Source organism: Procambarus clarkii, chromosome 39, assembly GCF_040958095.1.
Source record: "Procambarus clarkii isolate CNS0578487 chromosome 39, FALCON_Pclarkii_2.0, whole genome shotgun sequence".
Classification (NCBI taxonomy): Eukaryota; Metazoa; Arthropoda; class Malacostraca; order Decapoda; family Cambaridae; genus Procambarus; species Procambarus clarkii.
In genome coordinates, this window is record NC_091188.1 from 14,173,441 (window position 1) to 14,199,581 (window position 26,141).

At 41.1% G+C, this 26,141-nt stretch overlaps 1 protein-coding gene across 1 annotated transcript in view; it reads right to left on the reverse strand.

Annotated features, from left to right (window-relative positions):
* LOC123760413 (SH3KBP1-binding protein 1) overlaps window positions 1–5,450 on the reverse strand; it is a 120,774-nt gene extending 115,324 nt beyond the window's left edge. The window contains 2 exon segments of the mRNA XM_045746097.2: window positions 335–532; window positions 5,272–5,450. Coding sequence (XP_045602053.1) covers window positions 335–532; window positions 5,272–5,357 — 284 coding nt within the window. The 5' untranslated portion in view covers window positions 5,358–5,450.
* Between the last annotated feature and the right edge of the window lie 20,691 nt (window positions 5,451–26,141).

Genomic DNA, 26,141 nt, shown 5'->3' on the forward strand with positions numbered 1-26,141 from the left:
AACCTAACCTATATATATAGGTAAGATTAGGTTAGGTAGCCAAAAAAAGCTAGGTTAGGTTAGGTTAGGTAGGTTAGGTTAGGTAGGTTAGGTAGACGAAAAAACATTAATTCATGAAAACTTGGCTTATTAGGCAAATCGGGCCTTGCATAGTAGGCTGAGAAGTGAGTTCTGGCTACTAGGTACGACATATATATATATATATATATATATGACGGATGGAACGAATTCCGTACTGGAACGAATCGGCTTCGCCCCATATAGTTCGTTCAAGTGAGGACACACTGTATACCTAAATATGAGTTAACTTTGTTAAAATACTACATGTCTATACCTTAGGGCATTAATGTCAACAACTGACATGTTAAGATCACGTGTGCGAAGATAATTGAGAATAATACTGAAGAGAGATGGGTCTCGATCAATGAATATTGCACCAGATTCATCTCGGAGTGTTGAAATTCGTCCAGAGAGTAAGGATGTGAAGAAAGTGTCAGGAACCCAGGTAAGTGTGTGCCGTGATGTGCTGAATCTGGAAAGAACCAAAATGTATTAAGTAAAATTATCCACAAATTAGATAAGGTTGGATAACACAGTACACCAGGTTAGTGAAGAAAATTAATTATTTAAAATTAATCATTTATAAATAAATGAATCCTTTTTTCTTCTTTTTTCTGGCAAAGAATGAGACTGCTGCATTCCAGAGGGGTCCCCCGAGTTGTTAATGCTTGGTTGGTTCGGCCGGGGGTGTATCATGTTTTGTGTCCGATTGCGGCTCTCCGCAGTTATTTGTGCACCACGGCTTCTGTGTCCGTGGACGCACTTTGGGTTGATCCGGTTTCCCTTCTTCCCTGTTCGAGGGTGTGGGTCTCCCAAGTCATCCGCAGGGTTATTAAGGCTAGCCAGCCTGCAGTCTATCCCCGTGCCCATGACGTCCGCAAGTTCGTGGCTCTTGCCACCGTCTTTGGCAATATGTCCTGGGCTGACATTCGGGCGCTGGGATTTTTTGGCGGTCAAACAGGGTCCTGGCTGCTCGTTACCTTGTAAACGTTCCTGGGCCCAGTCGGGCCTGTGTCGCTTTGGGTCGGCGGATGCAGCCAGTTGTCTCGACTTCGGGTTGAGGAGTAAGCAGTAATCGCCTCCTGGGTAAGTCCCTATTCTTTTCCTCTGTAGGTAGTTAGCTCTGGGGAGCCGTAGGGGCTCCTCCCAGAAAACCAGCGTTGAATGTAATGAAACGCCATTTTCTTGGTGAGTCCTGGAGGCACTCCGGCATCCCTCCCTCCCTCCAGTTGGCGTTTTTTTCACGTACCTGTATTTTGACACCCAGCCTCAGAACTGGGGGTGTGGATCCCCGGCGCAGTAGGTCTGGGGCTACCCCTTCCCCCTTCCGGGGAGGGGGGCTGCGCAGACAGCGGCACGACGACGGGTGACATCATACTAGTTTGCTCGTTTTTGTTTAGGGAGTTCTATCCACTCGTTCGGCTTTTGGTTGTAATTTTCATCAAAATAAGAGGTTTGTTTTGGGACGCCTACCTTTCTGGGTGTCTAACCCGGTCGATGGAAGACATAGAATGCTTCCAATTACACAGGGGTTTCTATAGGCCATTGGCCAGGTTCTGGCTTGTGGTCCCCGGTAGGCCCATAAAACTCCATACACATGACTGATGCCAAAGTCAGACATTAGCATACCAGCCTAGTAAGCTAGTAAGCTCCTGGGAGCCGTAGGGGCTTCCCCCAGAAAGTAAGAATAACGCCAATTCATAGAGGAGGCAAGAAAGCTGACAATTATAGACCAATATCATATTTAATAATACTATCAAAAATATTTGAAAAAATTATTTACAAATAGCTCTTTCCCCACTTTGTAAAATTCAACATGTTAAATCCCTGCCAGTTTGGCTTCTGTTCCCAAAGAATACCAATGATGCAATTACAAGCCACAATGTAGGACTGAGAACAGGAGATGCTTTTTCACCCACAGGGTTATATGTAAACCCATGGAACTGGCTACCTGCTGAAGCCGTAAATGCCAAAACTTTGTTAACTTTTAAAGTGCAACTGGAAAAGATCAACTAGAGGGGTGGGGGGGGTCACCTTCGGCAAGCCGTCAGCTTCCTGTCCTCATAGAGGCCACTAGTGTTAGTGGCTCAGGTAAATTCAGGTCAATTAGTCTGCTTGATATAATCTACACAGCCCTTGATAAAAATGAGTTCCCAACTGACCTCTGAATTGACCTGAGAAAGGCCTTTGATACTGTAAACCATAACTACCTCATACTTAAACTTCATCACTGGAATTTGAGGCCTTGTGCTGAACTATAATCGATCATATCTTAATGATAAACCCTAATATGTAGCCATCAATGACATAACTTCCCCACTCTACCATTAATTGTAGGAGTGCCACAGGGCAGCATCTTAGGACCTCTCCTACTTCTTATATACACCGTGGATTTGCCAAATGTCTCTTAACATTCTTAAACCTATACTATTTGCTGGCAATACTACCTTCATCCACTCAGAGCCCAATCCACACATACTAAATAACATTGTAACTAACGAATTAGAAAAAAGTTCATTCCTCTCAATGTTGGATGAATGACTTTTGATGTCAAAGTTTTGACATCAAAAACTGGATATCAACAAACAAACTCACACTTAACATAGAAAAGACCTACATTTTATTTGGAAGTAAATCGTCAAACCAAATTCACTTTCAGATAGACAGTGTTAACATTAGCATTAAAAATGATGGAACGTTCCTTGGCCCATACAGGGGGCCTGACTGCTGAGTGGACAGCTCTCAGGATTTGTAGTTCTAAGGGTCCAGGTTCGATCCCTGGTAAAGGTGGAAACAAATGGGCAGTTTTTTCATCCTGATGCACCTGTTTACCAAGCAGTAAATAGGTACTTGGGAGTTAGACAGCTGCTACGGGCTGCATCCTGGGGAAGTGTGTGTGCGTGTGTGTAAGGAGAGAGAGAGAGAGAGAGAAAAATTAAGAAGTTGATTTATTGACAGTTGAGAGGCGGGCCCAAAGAGCCAGACCTCAACCACTGCAAGCACAACTAAGTGACTACATAGACAAGAGACTAAAATTCAGCACCCACGTACAACACACAGCCAAAAAAAAAAGTCTCAAAAGCAGTCAATATACTCTCTAATGTAATGTGATCAAGAATAGAGCAGTAACTATTCTGGCAGGTGTTGCACCAATCTCACATTAATAAAAAAAAAGACAGAAAATATAGTAAAATAAAACTGCTGGGTCCTTTTACTGTGTGTCAATTGTGGAAAAAAAGAGAGAATAACAACTTTAAACATTTAATATAAAAAATGTGACTAATTTTACACAAAATGATAAGTAACAATTAATGAAAACAAAACCCCTAATCCACTTGGCTTAAACACAATCAAAAGAGAAATATATACAGTACATGTGAATTTTATGTTAATAACAAAGGCGAAGGTAAAACTTTATATAAAATGCTATATGTGTCTACTGTCACCCATGGGCGAGGATAAATGCGGAAGCAATGAGAACTAGAAGGGTAATCTACTGTGCTGGACCCTGGCAAACCTTTATACATGGGCTGTGACGTCATTTTGGCATGAATGCTGGAGTTGTAGACGAGAAGCCAGCAAGATAATGACCATTGTGATAGTTTATTGGTGGCGTCAAGTGGCGGCCAAGATTGCAGGTGCACTGTCTCTCGTGGAAGGTAGGGTGGAGGGGGGGAAGGTGTCTAGACAATACGTTTTGGCATGTATTGTTGTTGATGTTGAGTTGATGTTGGAGCATGCTGATATGTAGGTGGTAAGGAACAGGCCGAATCTACTGCTATGCAGGAGAGAACCATAACACTAAAATCATATACTGTATGTTCCATACTCTGCTCTCCTCTCATTGTACTACTCGCTAACCTATCCCTATCTAACATACAGTATCTGTGCATGGGGTTCAACCACTGCAAATTACCGCACGCCTATCATCACACAGCAAAAAATCTGTTATTAAAACTATAACAAACTCTGCCTTCAGACAACACACAGCCTCTCTAAGTCTCTTAACATGCTAAACATACATTCATGCCACATATTCTCATGTGCTATTTACATGTACAAAACCTTGTTCCTATATGATAATCCTGATCTGAAACTCTTCCTTCCTTGATAGATGTAATAGAACCCATGACCACATCAGAAAGAACTCTCTCTCTGACATTCTTAGTGTCAGACTAAATCTGTGCAAAAACTTCATGCAAATAAAAGGACTCAGTCTATGGAACTCACTCCCTAATGAATTAAAGAATTGTCCAGCCTGATCGATTGTCCATTGATACCTGATCAACCAGGCTGTGACTCGTACGTCAGGCTGCGAGCAGCCGCGTCCAACAGCCTGGTTGATCAGTCCGGCAACCAGGAGGCCTGGTCGACGACCGGGCCGCGGGGACGCTAAGCCCCAGAAGCACCTCAAGGTAACCTCAAGGTAAGGTAGCCTATGCTTTATTCAAAAGTAAAACCAAAAAGTACCTAATTTCATCCTCATAGTTTCCTACCGTGTGATTCAAACTCTCATTGTATCTTGCACTGCCAACTCTCCCAGTTTAATACTTAAGACATTCAACTCCATCAATATAATATATTCTATCAAGAGACATATGACTTGATAATGGTCGAGGATAGACCGAAACGTCATTTCTTTATCTTCTGGTGTGGGATTTGGTCATCATATATTCTATCAATTTGTAATTAAATTATGTTTAACTCAAACACTGTTACCTTTTGTTTAGCTTAAAGACTTGTCTGATATGCTATGAGTTAGTGGCTTTGCAAGACTGATACACTCAAACCCCAGTGTTTGTACTTTCTCAACTCAATGTACCTTCTTACAAATAAATAAACAAATAAATATAATAAACATTGCAACATTTGTGTTGTCATTTTAAGCAATAACTATAGTTATTGTTTACAAATAATGTAAACCCATTAAATCGTCTTGTAAATGTTTACAAGTAATCGTCACTTGTAAACAACAACTATAGTTATTATTTACAAGTGTCTATGTACTATTCTGACTTATAGTGTGCATAGTGTGTAGGGGTACTATGAGGGGTGAAGGCCACTGCGAGTCAGTGGAGCAAGATAACAGTGGAGCATCTTGTGCATCACACGACACCTAACAAAGACAGATACAAGATTCCTTGGCCCATTTACACCTCCTCTCAATTCATGAACATCTCTCTCTCTCTCTCTACTTATAGCTTTACAAACCTTTGTCCTCCAACGTTGAGATGAATAATATCTCCAGAACCTGGGAAATATGTGGCCGCCATTACTAAACTTTCTTTCACCACCATCAAACTACTCCAGCAGAACGTCAGATTGACTATCCGCCATATTGTTTATATCCATCAGCTGGCAACTCGTCCGTTCGTGTGGCGGAATTCAGCCAATCTTCACCGCCTCTAAGTCACTCCATTATCACTCACGCTATGAAATAAATTTTAGATATCAGTAAATAAATATTTTTTTCCAGTCTACAAATATGAACACATAATATAATAAAAAGTATACGTTACAACATCATTTCCCATTCACCACTTTCGGATGCAACAAATAACAGGCACTTTAATGAAGAAATATTTGATATAATTAGTCCACTAGAAGTATTAGAGTTTCTAATTGTAAACACCAAATTTACCTACACATCTCTGGGTCATGTAATAAGGTCACTAGACGTCTATACACGTTACTACTGACAAGACATTATTCTTTAACTCACGCATATGCTTAGTTTAATTCATTTTTATGCACTCCATACCCATCGGATCATCCAATAAAATCAGCAGACTTCTAGATGTTACTACTGCTCGGCTTAGACTCGGTTACAAGTATATCTGGGAATTCTCATTATCTGCTGATGTAGACCTAACCAAATGTAAACTGTGTCAACAAAATTATTCGCACACCCTCCGTCACTATGTGATGGAGTGCGAAAAGATACGTGAATTTAGAGACAATTCTAAACCAATGTTCCAACGATGTGTAAATATTTGATTCAAAATGATCTGCTACCAGAAATTTTAGCCAAATATCCCCAGTTTGCTAACCTTCCATGCATGAAGCCATATATCTGGGGGGATAGCATGGTTCTTATTCTATGGAGGAGACGGTTTAGGACCATTCTCTCGAATGTTTTGCAAATGCAGCTAGTAAGGGAAATTGGGCGGAAAGCATTCTCTTGATTTGGCTTGGGAATTGGAATGATTATACTGTTGGTCCAAGAGATAGGAAGTTCCCCAGTAACATAGCTCATATTATACAGCTCAAGCAGGGGATTCCCTGGTACTAAAAAGAGCAGAAGCAATATATCATAAGTGATACCATCTTCACCGGTTGAAGATGGTATCACTTATGACATATTGCGTCTGCTCCCTTTAGTAACTGTAGGTAGTAACTGAGTGATTGTAACCTATCCACCGCTGCCCACTGGATGGGGGGCGGTGTGCAGGACAAACATATAAATTGTGACACTAGCTCTCCACATATGTCAGTTGCTTAATTTAGAACCTGTACTTGAGGTCGATCTCGAACTCATTGTTGATGTGACGACTTATATTGAATTTTGTAACTAGCTCATCAAGATTGTAACTTGCTTAGCTAAATGAATTGTGGGGTTCAGTCCCTGAGCCCATTATGTGCCTCTGTAAACCTTTCCATTACCGCCCACGGGATGGGTATGGGGTGCATAATAAATGAACTAAACTAACAGCGTCCTACTTTACCAGTTATACCCATTGACCTAATTTTGTGTGCAATCACTCCATGGTCACATTTGTCGAATGCCTTTGCAAAATCTGTGTATACGACATCTGCATTATGTTTTTCCTCTAATGCCTCAGTGATTTTGTCATAGTGGTCAAGTAGCTGTGAGAGGCATGATCTTCCTGCTCTAAATCCATGTTGGCCTGGATTGTGGAGGTCATTGGTTTCCATGAATCTAGTGACCTGACTCCTGATCACTCTCTCAAATACTTTTATTATGTGGGAGGTTAGTGCAACTGGTCTATAATTCTTTGCCAATGCTTTGCTACCTCCCTTGTGTAGAGGGGCAATGTCTGCTGCTTTAAGCACATCTGGTATTTTCTCTGTGTCTAAGCTCTTCCTCCACACTGTACTGAGTGCCTGTGCTACTGGCACTTCGCATTTCTTTATAAATATTTTATTTTTATTTTTTTTGAGATATATACAAGAGTTGTTACATTCTTGTACAGCCACTAGTACGCGTAGCGTTTCGGGCAAGTCCTTAATCCTATGGTCCCTGGAATACGATCCCCTGCCGCGAAGAATCGTTGTTACAACCAAGTACACATTTTACTGTTGCGTTAAACAGAGGCTACAGTTAAGGAATTGCGCCCAGTAAATCCTCCCCGGCCAGGATACGAACCCATGACATAGCGCTCGCGGAACGCCAGGCGAGTGTCTTACCACTACACCACGGAGACTGCAAGACTGGATATTGAATTCCATGAGTCTGGACCCGGGGCTGAGTGCATGGGCATATTGTCAATTTCTCTTTCAAAATCTGCCACGCTCGTGTTGGCATCAGTTATATTTACAGGTGTTTGAGTATCATTCATAAAGAAATTGTCCGAATCTTCCACTTTCATGCTGAGTATCGGAGTACTAAACATGTCCTCATACTTCTTTTTTAGGATTTCACTAATTTCTTTGTCATTCTCAGTGTATGAACTTTCACTAATACGAATAGGTCTAATACTGGCAGTGGTTTTCGCTTTTGATTTAGCATATGTGAAGAAATATTTTGTGTTTTTCTTTATTTCTTGAATTGCTTTCTGTTCTAGTTGCCTTTCTTCAGTCTGATAGGAATGCTTCAGTCTCTTCGATTTCTTCAATCTCCCTGTTTAAGTTATTTTTTCTTTGTATGGAGAGTCGTGTCTGCTTAAGCATTTCCGTTAATTTCTTCCTCCTTTTGTAATGTCGTCTGCGTTCTCTTTCTACATTTGACCTCTTTCTGGCTTTCCTCAAAGGAACATGTTTCAGACAGACTTCATATGCTTCAGAAGTCAGTTTTTCTATTCCTTGTGTAGGATTTTTATTTCTTAGAACATTTTCCCATTGAATGTTTGTAAGTTCCCTGTTTATTTTCTCCCAGTCTATCCTCTTATTATTAAAATTGAATTTATTGAATAGCCCTTCTCGTTTGTTGTTTCTTTTGGGCCTACTACCGTTATTAATGTTAGTTTGCACTTCAATGAGCTTGTGGTCCGAGTACGTAGTGTCTGAGACAGTAATGTCTCTGATTAGCTCCTCATTGTTCGTGAATATCAGGTCCAGCGTGTTTTCGTTCCTAGTTGGTTCTGTAATCAGCTGACTGAGAGGAATTTGTCACAGAATCTCAGTAGTTCTCTAACCTGTGGTTGGTTATTTCCAGGTTGACTTCCTGCTATGATGTTATTGTTTACTATTCTCCATTTTAAACTGGGTAGATTGAAGTCTCCAAGGAAGATTATATCTGGTACTGGGTTTGCTAGGTTATCAACGATACTCTCTATTTTGTGGATCTGTTCAGTGAATTCCTCAACTGTTGCATCTGGCGGTTTGTATATTAAAATAATAAGTAGATTCATATTTTCTACCTTGATTCCAAGTACCTCTACCACCTCATTGGACGAGTTCAGGAGCTCTGTACATGCCAGCTCCTCTTTAATATACAGACCTACTCCTCCACTTGACCTAATTACTCTGTCCCATCTATTTTCTGATCAGGGAGGAATAAGACACCAACAGCTTGGGGGCCTATTTATTTAATAAGTCTCCGTGGTGTAGTGGTAAGACACTCGCCTGGCGTTCCGCGAGCGCTATGTCATGGGTTCGTATCCTGGCCGGGGAGGATTTACTGGGCGCAATTCCTTAACTGTAGCCTCTGTTTAACTCAACAGTAAAATGTGTACTTGGTTGTAACAACGATTCTTCGCGGCGGGGATCGTATTCCAGGGACCTGCCCGAAACTCTACGCGTACTAGTGGCTGTACAAGAATGGAACAACTCTTGTATATATCTCAAAAAAAAAATAGTAGAACAAGTAAATATTTTTTGCAGACCATGTTAATGAAGCGGCTATAACTTGTATAATTTACAACTGCATAAAATATACATGTATAACTTGAGTACACTACAACAACTTAATAACATTAATACATATGCTTATAGCCGGTAACTAAATAAAACATGGTCTGCAGAACGCCGAATCCTTATTATCTATGAGTACAAGTAAGGCAAACGTCTAACATATTTTTCAAGTAGATTCAGGGCATTTAGAGTAGCATATAGTGGCCTAACACGTGACAGAAATAATGCCCCATTCCCAGACATAATGTAAATTCGTAAATTACCAGTAACTTCAGAATACACCTATAGGGCAAGTTTAACATTACTCCTACAAGTCAGAGTAAGTAGCTGCGGACAGCGTAACACTTAGGGGCCGGCGCTGCACGCCCACTCCGCAAGGCCAGCAGGCCTTGGCGTGCGCACAGCAACACAAATTGCTGTACCAGCGTTCCTGTCCTCTTCAGTGGGGTCTGACAACGTGGTGAAGGAAATCCTACCTGAGCACCTAGTTCAACAGGCAGGGGTACATGATCCCAGCTTCACAGACTGCACAACCAAATGGGTCTCTCTCGCAGGACCAGCACCCCAACCACCGGCTTCTGAAGCCCATAAGCAATCCAGCTGGGATCGCCCCATTGCCGACCAAGAAGCTGCGACTTTGCTAGAAGCTGTGACAACACCACATGACACTGCCCGACTTAGAGCTGTAGCAGCTCCCCATGCAGGTGATTTCCTATTAGCAACCCCAATGTCAGCAACCGGTACCCGTCTCACACCGCAGGCCCTCCGAATTGCCGTGGCTCTCCGCCTCGCTGCCCCAATCCACACTGAATACAGGTGTATTTGCGGCGAGGCAGAGGCCGACAGATACGGACGGCATGGCCTTCTCTGCCAAAGGACAGGAGGATGGCATGCAAGACACGGCGAGGTCAATGACATTATTAAGAGAAGCCTTACCACAGCCGGTTGTCCAGCAGAGAAAGAGCCCCGTTACCTAATGTCCCGCAACTCTGATGAGCCTGTCGGTCGCCCAGACGGAATCACGGTGAACCCCTGGAAGAATGGTAGACAGTTGGTGTGGGACTACACTTGCGTTTCAACTTTAGCCAACACCTATGTTGACTTCAGTGCTACACAAGCAGGAGGAGCTGCCAATCATCGAGAAGCGACCAAGTCACGTAAATACAGAGACCTTGAGCACCACTACAATTTTGTCCCCATTGCCTCAGAGACACTTGGTGCCTGGGGTAAAAGTGCTGCTAGCTTTTTGAAGGAGTTGGGGTCTAAGCTAATCGAAACAACTAGAGACCCTAGAGCTGCCAGTTTTCTTTTTCAGCGCCTTAGTGTGGCAATCCAGAGAGGAAATGCTCACTGCATCCATGGTTCCTGCCCGCCATCTGAGGAGCTGGAGGAGCTGTTCAACTTGTGACAAGCAGCCTTGTACCCTGCATGTAATTAATATTGTAATTTTTTTTGTGTAATGACATTTTCAAATAAAGTTAGATAAATATACACACATACCAAAAGAATAGGGGTGGTAGGAGAAGAAAATATCAAAGTGTTCAGTGAGGATCCACAAGGTCTTCTCTGAGTACTCTTTATTTTCTTCTCCGAGGCTATGGGTCCCTACACTTGCACCAGAGGTGGTACCCCTCCTATATATATATATATATATATATATATATATATATATATATATATATATATATATATATATATATATATATATATATATATATATATATGTGTGTATATCACGAAAATAAACACGTGATTAAGAATGTGACAATGTCAGACCACGGAGGAAAAATGAAACAGGAAATTTCCTTAAGTACTTTCGTATATTAAATACATCTTCAGAAGGTCCAAACCTTCTGAAGATGTATTTAATATACGAAAGTACTTAAGGAAATTTCCTGTTTCATTTTTCCTCCGTGGTCTGACATTGTCATATATATATATATATATATATATATATATATATATATATATAAGCCTATACTTGCATAAACCACAAGTGAAGATAAACAATCTTTGGACAACACCCACCAGTGGGACTCGAACCCAGAAAGCACAACTACCTTCCAGTAGCTGGCATAACTAGTATGCTTTAACCCACTACGCCATCAGACCTTACAAAAGAAGTAGATAGTTCGAGATATATATCTCAAACATCTCTACCTCCCGAAGGCACCAGATGAGTGAGGGGTCAGTCTGCATTTTTCGTCAAGCCACTGTCAATGTGAGAGAACTCGTGTCCAGCTTATAAGCCTATACTTGCATAAACCACAAGTGAAGATAAACAATCTTTGGACAACACCCACCAGTGGGACTCGAACCCAGAAAGAACCCAGAAATATATATATATATATATATATATATTTGGACGAATGTAGTATACAGAAGTTTGCAGGTGACACTTGGTGAGCAATGGTGTGATAGAGTGTTGAGTGCACTGAGAGTCGGTACAGTATCTCTCAGGTGTCTGTTCTAAACCACACTTGAAAGTTGACTGGTTATTACTGTTGTTGCTATAGATTCAGCTACTGGGAACAAAAAGTTCCAAGTAGCACGGGCTATGGTGAGCCCGTAGTGGACTTACCTGGCACTGGAGCGGGGCTGTAACTTCTGGTTATTACTGTTGTTGTTATAGATTTAGCTACTCGGAACAAGTTCCAAGTAGCACGGGCTATGGTGAGCCCGTAGTAGACTTACCTGGCACAGGAGCGGTGCTGGGTTTATTACCGATTGATTGATTGCTGAAGATTAAGCCACCCAAAAGGTGGCACGGGCATGAATAGCCCGTAAGTGGTGGCCCTTTTGAGCCATTACCAGTATCAATAGCTGATACTGGAGATGTGGAGGTGCGACTGCACCCTGCGTGACGGGAGATGTCTCCCGCGTGAATGTGTTAAGATGAACATGAAGCCACCCAAAAGGTGGCACGGGCATGAGTAGCTCGTAAGTGGTGGCCCTTTTGAGCCATCACCAGTATCAATAGATGATACTGGAGATCTCTGGTGGTGCGACTACACCCTGCGTGACAGGAGATGTCTCCCGGAACAAATGGTAACCAAATGGTGGTTATTACTGATTGATTGATTGATGAAGATTAAGCCACCCAAGAGGTGGCACGGGCATGAATAGCCCGTAAGTGGTGGCCCTTTCGAGCCATTACCAGTATCAAAAGATGATACTGGAGATCTGTGGAGGCGCAACTGCACCCTGCGTGACGGGAGATGTCTCCCTGACCAAGTGGTGACCAAATGGTGGTTATTACCGGCTTCTCTTTTGCTTATATGCTCGGACAACACCTCACCGTTCTCCAAAGGTTGGAAGGAATTTTAACTGTAAGTAGAGAAAGGGTTTGAGTTCCGTAATTAGTGCTAATGAGAGCTTTGCTTCTCTCATTAGGCTAATGAGTTTGGAGCGAGTATATTATTGGGATAATCTACTCGCATCAAGCCTAATACTTCATATAGATTACGAAACAACACTATATACCTCAACCTTTTAATAATTCAACAAAACATGAGAGAAGCGAAGGGAGGTGACGCCAACTCTCAAGGGCCAAGCCAAGCTGGAGAGTTAGGGGTGAAGAGCAGCGGAAGATATGTTGTTGCGTGGCCAGTGGAGTAGGCGGGGCGTCCTCAAGACGAGGCGGGGCGACCTCACGACAAGGAGGGACGACCTCACGACCAGGAGGGGCGACCTCACGACCAGGAGGGGCGACCTCACAACGAGGAGGGGCGACCTCACGACGAGGCGGAGCGACCTCAAAATGGGGAGGGACGATCTCAAGACAGGGCGGGGCGATCTCAAGACGGGGGCGGGGCGACCTCAAGACGGGGCGGGACGACCTCAGGAGAGGGCTGGGCGACTTCAGAAGACTGCAAAGTGGCAGGAGGAAGGGGCGGAGCGGCCTCAGTCCGGGTAGAGGCGGCTTTGCGGACGCTCTAGCCAAGGAAACCTCCCTCGCCAGTAAGTGAACACCAGGTGGCACTTCCTGTTTCTGTGTTGTGGTGTTAATAGTGAGTGTAGCAGGACTCTGCCGAGGTGTACTGGGGCAGGGTTCCTGCAATAGTGCGGAGGGTGGTAATTTTTTCTGCAATGATCATTGTATATCTTGTATTGATTATTATTTAGTAATCCTTCAATAGGATTTGAAATGCATTATTATGATATTTTACGCAGGTGGATACGGGAGCACACGGCTTCTGGCTCTTGTTACCATGCTTATCTCTTTACACAGCTTATGTTAAGCCTTACCATACTAAGTTTCACTGCAACACAACCCGCCAATCGTTTCACAACCAGGTTACACAATAACTGTTGGGTGGACACGGCTAATAGTTAACGACGGGTCCGTCTAATTACCACAAGCTACCACAAGCTACACAAGCTTCAGAAAGCTTCCTGGCAATACGTTAGTAATGAATAAATATGATATGTTAGGTTAGGCTGACCTAACCTAACCTAACCTAACCTATCCTATCCTAACCTATCCTAACCTAACCTAACCTAACTTAACCAAACCAAACCCAACCTAACCTAACCGACGCTTGGATCGTCGACTTGATTTGGCGTCACCAGCTTTTTATTTTCGCCTAATTTCTTTATAAAAAGATACTTTTTCAGATTAAAATTATGTTTTTTCGTGTTGTACATTCAGCACTAACAATATAATGAGTAAATATATCATATTTATTCATTACTAACGTATTGCCAGGAAGCTTTGTGAAGCTTGTGTAGCTTGTGGTAATTAGACGGACCGTTAACGACTGGTGCCCCGTCGACGCTTCCTGCCTAAGTCTCGAACCAGTCCGAAATCGGTAACAAGGTGCAACTCATCTTCCTAAAATGATAGTACGTACATTAATTGTTTGGTGGAAAGTACCAATATTGTTACGTTTAGGCCGGAAGAGAAACAATCTTCGTCCACTCATGGTTTATTCTCAACAACAACAACAATGACGTCACAGGTATACGTTACATAGCTTACTATTTACAATGATCTAAACAAAAGAGCATCTGCTCAAAACATGCTACACTTAACGTCTGTAGTCCTCAATCCTAACTTTCCTCCCCTTTTAATTAAACTCTACTCCTACAGGTTAAGTCTGTCAGGCGGTCGTATGACTCTTCCTTATTTTCTCAACTGGGGGTCCAGGCCTGTTACTTCTGGGGAACCTTCTTCTGAATTTCTAACTGCAGAGTCCACAGGGTTAACTGTATCCCCATTACCCTCTGCCTAACCATTACCTTGCTCTGCCTCCCTGTCTCCTGCAGGTGCTGCTACCCCTTCATTATTAGGATGGGTATCACTAGTTGCCCCACCCCCTACCTAAAGGGTCTTCAAAATTCCCCGCGAACCTTGGCATGAGTTGATCTGCCAAGGTTCTTTTGTCTTTTTTTTTTTGTCTTTTCCAATTAATGTTCCCAAAACTCTGCACTTGCACGGAGAAATTCCTGCGTCCCAAGACTTCCCTAATTTTTTCTTCGACCCAGGACTTCCCAATTCCAAAATTCCGTGCATATTCTGCATCCCCCTCGATAAACAACAATTCCTCTCCCTGAGCCAACTGACTGGCCAAGCTTGTCACCTATTTCTCTTTATCTGGATCTGTCTTTACTGCTTCCATGTGCACTTTAAAGTACCTATTAAACAGTAATTCGGAAGGAGATTTACCAATAGTAGTAGAATGAACAGTTTTCTTTGATTATATAAAAATCTACAAAGCCTTGTATTAATAGTACCTTCCATAAACCGCTTTAACACTTCTTTCAAGAATCTCACTGCTTTCTCCGCCAGACCATTTGAATAAGGATTATAGGGGGCAGGTGTTACATGTTTAATACCATTTTTTCTAAAAAAAAAAAAAAAAAATCCTCCATTTCCCCAGAAACAAAATAAGGAGCATTATCTGACACAACCATATCCGGCAATCCAAAATTACAATAAGTTTTCCTTAGCAGTTCTCAAGTTAAAGATGATGTGGTGGAATTACAAACATGAACATCCAGAAATTTTGTGAATGAATCCACCACCACCAGATAATATTTGTTATCCATAGGTCCAGCATAATCCATATGAAGGCTAGACCAGGGTTTCCCAGTGCATGGCCAGGAAAGTACTGGGGCCTGGGGTTTCTGAAAAGTCTTAAAGCAAATGTGACAATTTTTTGTTACCTCAGCAATATCCTGGTCTAATTTTGGCCACCAAACCCATCTTCTAGCTTCTGCTTTCATAGCATTTATGCCATTATGGCCTACATGCAGCTGTTCCAAAATCCTACATCTTTTTTTTTTTTTTTTTTGAGATATATACAAGAGTTGTTACATTCTTGTACAACCACTAGTACGCGTAGCGTTTCGGGCAAGTCCTTAATCCTATGGTCCCTGGAATACGATCCCCTGCCGCGAAGAATCGTTTTTTCATCCAAGTAAACATTTTACTGTTGCGTTAAACAGAGGCTACAGTTAAGGAATTGCGCCCAGTAAATCCTCCCCGGCCAGGATACGAACCCATGACATAGCGCTCGCGGAACGCCAGGCGAGTGTCTTACCACTACACCACGGAGACTGCTTGATCTTAGTTAGATCTTAGTTCCCCAGGCACCACCACTCTATTCCTATACAAGAGTACATCCTGGTGAATACTAAGGTCAGCCTTTACCGCAGTATACTCTAACAATAAATTATCATTCCAACCATATTTGACATATTTCATCAACAGATTTAATTTGGAATCTCTACTAGTTGCCTTGCTAATAGCCTGGAATGAAATATCCTCAAAAGACATAGATTCCACCAGGTTAACATACTCCACTGGAATACTGGAATTTAATTCTGTCACAGGCAATCTACTTAATTCATCAGCTACTACATTATCCTTGCCTGGCTTAAATTCTAAATCATACTCAAACTGCGAGAGTAGTAATGACCATCTTTGAATTCTAGCATTAGCATTCACTGGAATTTGTTTACCTCTGCCAAACAATCCTAGCAGGGGATTATGGTATGTTCTAGCAAGAAATTTCCTACCCAGCAGAAAATACCTTTTTTTTACAGCAAATACCAAAGCTAAGGCTTCTTTGTCTAATTGAGAATAATTCTGTTCTGCAGGAGATAATTTCTTGCTAGCAAAATATGCTACTTTATCCTGACCATCTACTTCCTGTAATAATACACAAGCCACTCCTACTGGGGGAAGAATCTACCTCCAGAGTTATAGGGAGTCTACCAATAAAATTAATGAGCACTGGAGAATTTAACAATTCCTGCTTAATATTCCTGAAGGCATTCTCCTCTCTTGCTGCCCACTTAAATCTAGCCCCTTTTTCAACAATTCATACAAGGGCGCTAATTTTGTTGAAAAGGTCTTCACGAACTTAAAAAATATGTTACCATCCCAACAAAAGACTGTACTTCCCCTACTGATGTTGGGGCTGGAGCATCTCAAAATTCCAATTCAAATTCAAATTCAATTGTTTATTCAGGTAAAGAACATACATACAAGGGGTGATACAAATATTGATGAATTTAAAGATAGAGCTAGTACATACAATGCCTAAAGCCACTATTATGCAAAGCGTTTCGGGCAGGAAAAACACTAAAGACTAAAACTTAATACTAATTGAGATTAAATATAAAATGTGTTGAGAAAATATAAAAATAAAAAATGGGGGAACATGGCAGAAAAACAGCAAAAATACAGTTTGGTCGACAAACAGCATTGTTTAAAAATAACAGACACGGGTTGACATTATAGGGGTAAGGCAGGTTACAGGGAGTTAATTAGGTAGTGTTTAGTTTTTATCTTAAACTGGTTGAGAGAGGTACAGTCTTTAACATGATTGGGAAGGTCATTCCACATTTTGGGTCCCTTGATTTGTAAAGCATTTCTAGTTTGATTAAGTCGTACTCTTGGAATATCAAAAAGGTATTTGTATCTGGTGTGGTGCTTATGGGTTCTGTTACAACCTTCAATGAAGCTTTTAAGGTCAGGATTGGCATTACAGTTCAGCGTTTTATATATATATATATATATATATATATATATATATATATATATATATATATATATATATATATATATATATATATATATATATATTATATATATATATATATTATATATATATATATATATATTATATATATATATATTATATATATATATATATATATTATATATATATATATTATATATATATATATATTATATATATATATATATTATATATATATATATATTATATATATATATATATATATATATATATATATATATATATATATATATATATATATATATATATATATATATATATATATTATATATATAATACACATGAGAGGATGTGCAGTGACTTAATATCTAACATATTCAGAGATTTGAGTAGGGGTACCGAGTGATGTCTGGGGACAGAGTTGGATATTGTCCTAATAGCAGCTTTGTGTTGAGTAATTAGAGGACGTAAATGATTTTGGGTAGTAGAACCCCAAGCACAAATACCATAGTTGAGATAAGGATAGATGAGGGAGTAATAGAGCGGCACTAGGGCAGGGCGAGGTACATAATATCTGATCTTAGAAAGAATGTGAACAGTTTTTTTAACTTTTTTTGATATATTTAGAATGTGTCCCTGGAAATTCAGCTTGTGGTCAATGAGAATGCCAAGGCATTTGCCATCTATTTTGTTACAAATTTGGGTATTATTTATCCTGAGATTTATTTGATTTGAGGATTTATTGCCAAACAAAATATAGAAAGTTTTGTCAATGTTGAGGGTGAGTTTGTTGGCAGTTAGCCAAAGATGGACTTTATTTAGCTCAGTATTCACTGTAACATTTAGAGCAAGGGGGTCAAGACTGGAGTAAATGAAGGTCGTGTCGTCAGCAAATAGAATTGGTTTGAGATGTTGGGAGGCATTTGGAAGGTCATTAATGTAGATGAAAAAGAGGAGAGGGCCAAGTATGCTGCCCTGAGGAACACCAATGGTGATGGGTAGGGTGGGAGAAATTGAATTATTCACAGAAACATACTGGAGCCTGTCAGTAAGGTAAGATTTGAGGTATTGCAGGAAGTGATCTCTGACTCCATAATGATGTAATTTAAGAAGAAGGTTTTGGTGGCTGACAGTGTCAAAAACCTTACGCAGGTCCACAAATAATCCAACAGGGAACTCATTTTTATCAAGAGCTGCATGTATCATGTTAATCATACTAATTAGTGCATCGTTAGTATTTTTTTGGGTCTGAAGCCATATTGACAAGAGCTAAGTATATTGTGTTTGGGTAGATAAGAGTAAAGCTTCTTGTAGATTAGTTTTTCAAATAATTTTGGCAAGTTTGGCAGGATTGATATAGGTCTGTAGTTGTTAACATCAGTGGGATCACCTCACTTGTGGACAGGGGTTACTCTCTTTTTTTTTAGAATATCTGGAAAGGTTTGGAGTTCAAGTGACTTGTTGAAGAGCAATGCAATAGCAGGGGCTAAAGATCTGGACACTTTTTTGTAAATTAAAGTTGGTATCTCCGCAAGGGCACTAGACTTGGTTTTAAGGGAAAGGATTATCTCATTAACGTCAGTGGAATTTGCAGGCGTTAGGTACAGAGACTGTGGATAGTTACCTGTAAGATAGTCCTGAACATCAGTACTGGAAGATGGAATATCATTTGCAAGGGATGACCCAATGGGAGAGAAGAACCTATTGAACTCAAAAGCAGTATCAGAGGCTGAAAGCTGACCATCGTTATTGGACAGGAGTATTGGTTTATTATTTAAAATCTTCTTTGATCCCAATATTTGTGAAATTGTGCTCCATGTTTTCTTAAAGTTGCCCTTTGTTTGGGTAAATTTATCTTCGTAGTATTTAGTTTTGGCTCTTCTAATTATTTTAGATAGCAATGACGAGTAATTCTTTGAAAATTCTTTGGAGACGATTCCTATATATTTATACTTCTTCTCAAGGTCATGTTTTTATTAATGGATTTAAGTATTCCTTTTGTAAGCCAAGGATTGTTTAGCCTTTTAGTTGTGACTTGTTTCGTTAGCATAGGACAGTGGGTGTTATAAAGGCTGAGAGTTTTTTGAAGAAAAGATTGCACTGCTAGGTTGATGTCCCCTATGTTACCTAATTCAGACTCCCAGTTGACATTAGCAGCAGCAGCTATAAAATTGCCAATAGCAGTTTCATTGTGCAGCCTAAAGCTTATCTCCCTTGTTTCTAGAGGTGGTTTGTTAATGTTAGTTAGGAGAAATGTGGGGTAATGGTCTGTAGTGCTATCGATGATTATCCCTGAAGTAAGCAGAGAGGTTATGTTGGTCCAGATGTGATCAAGAGCCGTGGCAGTACTATCAGCGATTCTAGTAGGTCTAGTGATTAAGGGTATGAGGAAGCAGGAATTCATACAGTTGAGGAAGCTGGCAGCAGTAGGGTTTTCAGGCGCGCAGAGGTCAATATTAAAGTCCCCTGCGATAATTAGATGGTTTTTGTTCAGTCTGTTATCTAGTATTAGATTTCTAAGGTTAGAGTTGAATTTGGACACATCAGTGTTAGGAATTCTATAGACTGCTCCCACAGCCAGGACAGACTCGGCACCCTTGACTCTGAAACTGGCGAAGATATACTCCCCACAGTAGTCTTTAGTTCTAATTACTTTTAAGCATATTAATTCTTGGTGGTAGTAAAGAGCAGTACCACCACCTCTCGGAATTGGTCGACAGTTGTGAATTGCTGAGTAATTAGGCATGTTAAAGAGTTGAGTAGTATCCTCTTTTAACCACGTTTCAGTAAGTATAATAAAAGAAAATTTGTTGTCAATAGTTTCAATCAAGGCACTAACATCATCGAAGTGTTTACTTAGAGATCTTTCATTAAAGTTAATTACATAGATATTGTGATTATGTGTTAATACATTGTTTACATCATGTGCTGTAAAATATCTGCAAATTGATCATTAAAGTGATGATTGTCATAGATAGTGGATAAGAGGTTTAGTTCTGGGTCTATACTTGTCTGCATAAAAAGGCTGGTTGTAGGAAAACACAGGCAAAGCAAGAATGGCAAGTACAAAATAACATTTTGATATAAAAGGGGGAATAATAAAAATATAAACAAGACTATACAAGACAAACACAAAATGAACAAAAAAAAGAAAAATGAGATAGATTGCTTACAAGTACTCTCAGGTACACTGTAAGTAATAATTTGCATTTTGAGACACATCAAAGCCAGGGGTACAATGGAGTAAGTGAGTATGGCGAGGCTAGGCAACCTAGGTAATAAATGAAATCAAAGAAAAAAGTTGAATAATAAACATAGGCAAATTTAAGCTAATGATTATTAACTATAAATAGTTTAGTTATGATCCTATAATTATTAAGAACTAAAGAAAATATTAATGCACTCAATTAATTAATTTCCAATAAATGACTAATAAAAATTAATTTAACATTTAATTTAAAAAAGTGTAACAAAGAGACTTTGGGTACCTTGCCCGCACTAGGTGACAAGGAGGTTAATTATGTTGACTCATTGAGAGTGATAATAAGGTGAGACAAACCACATTGGGAGAGGAAAGTGTTGAGGTTCTCCTCATTAGTAATTGTAAACATTTTACCTCCTGAAGTCTTTCTCACTTTAATCAAGCCATCTCTAACGAAGCACTGATGAATCGCATCTGAGTTTTGATGACAGATTTGACGCAGGCGGTAGAGGAGTTGCTGTCTTTTTCTGGTCAAACACTCATTGATGTATATTCCCTGCCGTTGGGATGCAGCTGTCCGGACAAGATGCGATTTTATGGACTGGGAAGCCAGCTTGAGGCGATTTTTTTTGCTGTTTTTCTCCTGATGAATTCTTTTTGCCTACTCCGTAGGCAGCAATAATGTCTGTTTTATTTAGTGACACACAATTCGTCTTTTATGAGAGCATGAACTATTTCAATACACTTTTCACCTTCATGTTCCACAGGAATATCTTAGGACGACACAACAACAGAGTTAAGCAGCTTTTGCTGGTCTTGTTCATCCTGGGAGATGGAATGTTGGGCGGATAATATACTGATACATGCAGACATTTTGTTGAGAGCTTCCTCTGTTTTTTTATGGCTATCTACTATAGCAGCTACATCTTTGTGAGAAGGAGTAAAGCCCTTACCAGAAATATGATACCCCAGGTATTCAATGGCCCTGGTCTTCAATGTTGTTTTACCCTTATTAATCTTCACATTGTGCTCTTGCAGGAGATTCAAAAACTGTTCTAATCAAATATCATGCACTTCTGTATTCTCCCTACATACAATAATGTCATCTAAAAAGCTATCCATACCCTCAATGTTTTCAGACAACTGGAACATGAATCTCTGAAAAATTGCTGGAGACGAGGAGAGTCCAAAAGGAAATCTTTTATACTTAAATAATCCCTTGTGGGTATTAATCACTAACAATTTCTGACTCTTCTCCTCTACAGGAATTTGCAAGTAAGCATCTTTCAGGTCAATCTTAGAAAAGATTGTTCCCCCTTGCAGACCACTGACAACAACTCACCTATTTTAGGTAAAGGTACTTCTCACAATGAATGTGGTTATTTAATTCTTTAAAATCTGCACAGATTCTCATGGATTTTCGGTCTTCAACACTGGTGTGATTGGGGCTGCCCACTCACTATGTGTAATTTGCTCTAAGATGCCTGCTGCCACCTGCCTTTCCAGGGCTGATTCTACCAGTTGCTCGTAATGGAACAGAACTGTTCCTGAATTAAGAAAATTAGGTGAAGCCCCACTTTTCAGGTGAATTTTTCTCACCCATTCTATTAATTGGCTTACCTGCCTCCACTGAATATTTTTCAACATATCTTGGGCACTATTGTTTTAACTATCGACAATTCATCTAGGCCCGCCAAGAAAATTCCCACCTTCTCCATGAGATCCTTACCACATAGGCTAGGATTATGTGAATCCACTACATAAAAATCCTGGAGAATTTCTTTTTCATTATAGCCTACTTTTGCCGACACCTTGCCATAGACCTTAATCAGCATATTATCGTATGCACTTTATGATTTTCTTCAGAGTTTTACATTCAATTGCAAGGTATATGCCCAATCTCTAGACAATGTTGACACTGCAGCACCAGTGTCCAGTTCCAAGGGAACTAACTTCCTATTAATTACAAAATTCACTGCTTGTGACTTCACCGAACATACCTTTTCTTTCACCAAATATAGTCTGCTTTTCTCACCTGCAGCTTCTTTAGACGGGTTACCTTCCTCTACTGCCTTGACCACAGTACCACTACCTCTTCTTCCTGCATTCCCTGGTCGTCTCCTCTCCCAGGCTTTGCTATTTCAGTTCATGTATTCTCTACACTCTTTTCTCAAGTGCCCCTCCTTGTTACAAAAGTTGCATATGTAGTCACGAAACTTGCACTTGCTACTACTGTGCTCGTACCCACGGTGTTTACATCTGGTCTAGCCCTCTACGACCATAATTTCTTGAGTAGTAGATTTCTTATTTCAAAAGCTCTTTCCAGGTTCAAAATCTTCTCTAGCACTGTCCATAAAGTGATCGATTGTAGATCCATGTTTTCTGCCATCAGGTTAGGGAAAAATATCTCATTTTCTACTGCCATGAACAACCGTTCCCTCACCCGGCCGTCAAACTGTGTTCCAAAGTTGCAGTGGTTAGCCAATGCCTTCAATTCTGCATATAAATCCTGTAAAAGATTCCTGCTGCTTTTTCGTCCTCTTCTGGAAATCCTTCAAACTTCTGTGATATGAAGGTTTCACAACATAATGACGTTTAAGCAGGGTAATCAGATCTTCATGTGGAGTGGCGCTTGTGCACACAAGTTACCCAGGACATTATATACTTCTGTACCCAGTGAAACTAAGAGTACCACTTTCTTGTTGGCGTCCTCCTTAAGCTCATGGTACTGGAAGTTTGCTTCCAGCAGGCTGAGCCATAGGTCCAATGAGATCTTGGTGGCATTAAACGGCTCCATTGAGATGAGCGCGGTAGTGTAATAACCCTTGACTCTGTAATCTCTCTGAACGCTATCCCTGTTGTAATTCTCTTTCTCTCTTCACTCAATAACCCAGGCCCTACTGTGTAGTGGGTATTATGGCGAATTAGTCATATACGCCAGCTGTGTGATGCTTGTATCTCGAGATCCCTCACTTGCCTGGGATTTATAAATGGTAATATTGAAACAGATTTTTTGGTGGTTAATAATTTTTTTCAATGGATACAGGTCCTCTAGTACGTAAAACGTTCGCCTATTTCTAAAACCTATTTCACCTAACACAATCATACCTACCCTATCCCAACCTAACCTAACCCATCCCAACCTAACCTATCCCAACCTAACCCAATCCAACCTAACCTAATAAAACCTAACTTATCCCATCCTAATCAAGCCAAACCTATCCCAAGCTAATCAAGCCTAACCCATCCCGTCATAACATAACCTAACACAGCCATAAACGTCGACAAATGTAAAGTAGCAATGAGCAAATAATCGAATTTCTGAAATCAGTACTTTAACTGCTATGACGATACTTAGGGTAACCTATTCCACCCCTGCACTGACGCCCTCCAAGCCTCTTTTATCGAAGGTAACCATCCCTCAAAACTAATTACAAAAACTGCAACTAAACTCAGAATGTATCAGATTAATGATCTCTAACAAGGGGAAACAACAACGTCACTTCCCTGCACCATGGATGATCACCCCTTTCCAAATTACTATCCCGCGCAAAAGGTAATTAAAGAACAACCCTTGCTTCGAGTTCAGGCAAATAACCAACCCGTCCTCGACTCAAGTCCATTACATCCAGCGGTCAACCCCACAGACGCATTCATAATTTTTTACATGCTGTTCATTCAAAATGGGAATTTTCTCAAATATAAATTAATATTATAATATATTAGCATAGTGGGCATATATAGGCATAGGTTAGGTTAGGTTTGGTATTTAGGTTTTATTGGCGATTATTTTTATTTGTAGTACGTGGGTGAAGCACTTACAGCGTTGTGGTTTGAACAAAATTCGTCAATGAAGCACTTGTTCCGGAAAGGTTCGAACGAAATCCTTTCGGTTTACACACGTGAGTCGTGTGTAAACCGTTTTTCATTCATAAACAAGGGGTTTGGCGGATTCATGGGATGGACTTTGGGTCTTTGTTTGGAGGACGGGCTGGTTTATGAAAGAAAAATTATTTACACACGACTCACAACTGATGACGTCCGAACACTTCCGGAACAAGTGCTTCGCTGACGATTTTTGTTCGAACCACAAAGCTGTACATGCTTCACCCACGTACTACAAATACAAATAATCGCTAATAGAACCCAAACACCTAACCTAACTTAACCAGTGCCTAAGTGTGCACAATATGCTAATATATACAGTAATAATATTAATTTATATTTGAGAAAAGGGTTGTTTCGAACGAACAGATTGTTAATATTGATGAATGCGTCTTTGAGGTCGACCACTGGACAGAACAGACTTGGTCTGAGGACGGGTTGAACCATTTACACTAATGGTCCCATACATCACTGCACTGTTGTTGCCGGCATCATGCACCAGCACCAACATCATGCACCAGCACCAACATCATGCACCAGCACCAACATCATGCACCACCACCAACATCATGCACCAGCACCAACATCATGCACCACCACCAACATCATGCACCAACACCAACATCGTGCACCAGCACCAACATCATGCACCAGCACCAACAACATGCACCAGCACCAACATCATGCACCAGCACCAACATCATGCACCAGCACCAACATCATGCACCAGCACCAACATCATGCACCAGCACCAACAACATGCACCAGCACCAACATCATGCACCAGCACCAGCACCAACAACATGCACCAGCACCAACATCATGCACCAGCACCAACAACATGCACCAGCACCAACAACATGCACCAGCACCAGCACCAACAACATGCACCAGCACCAACATCATGCACCAGCACCAACAACATGCACCAGCACCAGCACCAACAACATGCACCAGCACCAACAACATGCACCAGCACCAACAACATGCACCAGCACCAACAACATGCACCAGCACCAGCATCATGCACCAGCACCAGCACCAACATCATGCACCAGCACCAACAACATGCACCAGCACCAACAACATGCACCAGCACCAACAACATGCACCAGCACCAACATCATGCACCAGCACCAACAACATGCACCAGCACCAACAACATGCACCAGCACCAACATCATGCACCAGCACCAACATCATGCACCAGCACCAACAACATGCACCAGCACCAACATCATGCACCAGCACCAACATCATGCACCAGCACCAGCACCAACAACATGCACCAGCACCAACAACATGCACCAGCACCAACAACATGCACCAGCACCAGCACCAACATCATGCACCAGCACCAACAACATGCACCAGCACCAACAACATGCACCAGCACCAACAACATGCACCAGCACCAACATCATGCACCAGCACCAACAACATGCACCAGCACCAACAACATGCACCTGCACCAACAACATGCACCAGCACCAACAACATGCACCAGCACCAACAACATGCACCAGCACCAACAACATGCACCAGCACCAACATCATGCACCAACAACATGCACCAGTTCCAACAACATGCACCAGCACCAACAACATGCACCAGCACCAACAACATGCACCAGCACCAACAACATGCACCAGCACCAACAACATGCACCAGCACCAACAACATGCACCAGCACCAGCACCAACAACATGCACCAGCACCAACAACATGCACCAGCACCAGCACCAACAACATGCACCAGCACCAGCACCAACAACATGCACCAGCACCAACAACATGCACCAGCACCAACAACATGCACCAGCACCAACAACATGCACCAGCACCAACAACATGCACCAGCACCAACAACATGCACCAGCACCAACAACATGCACCAGCACCAACATCA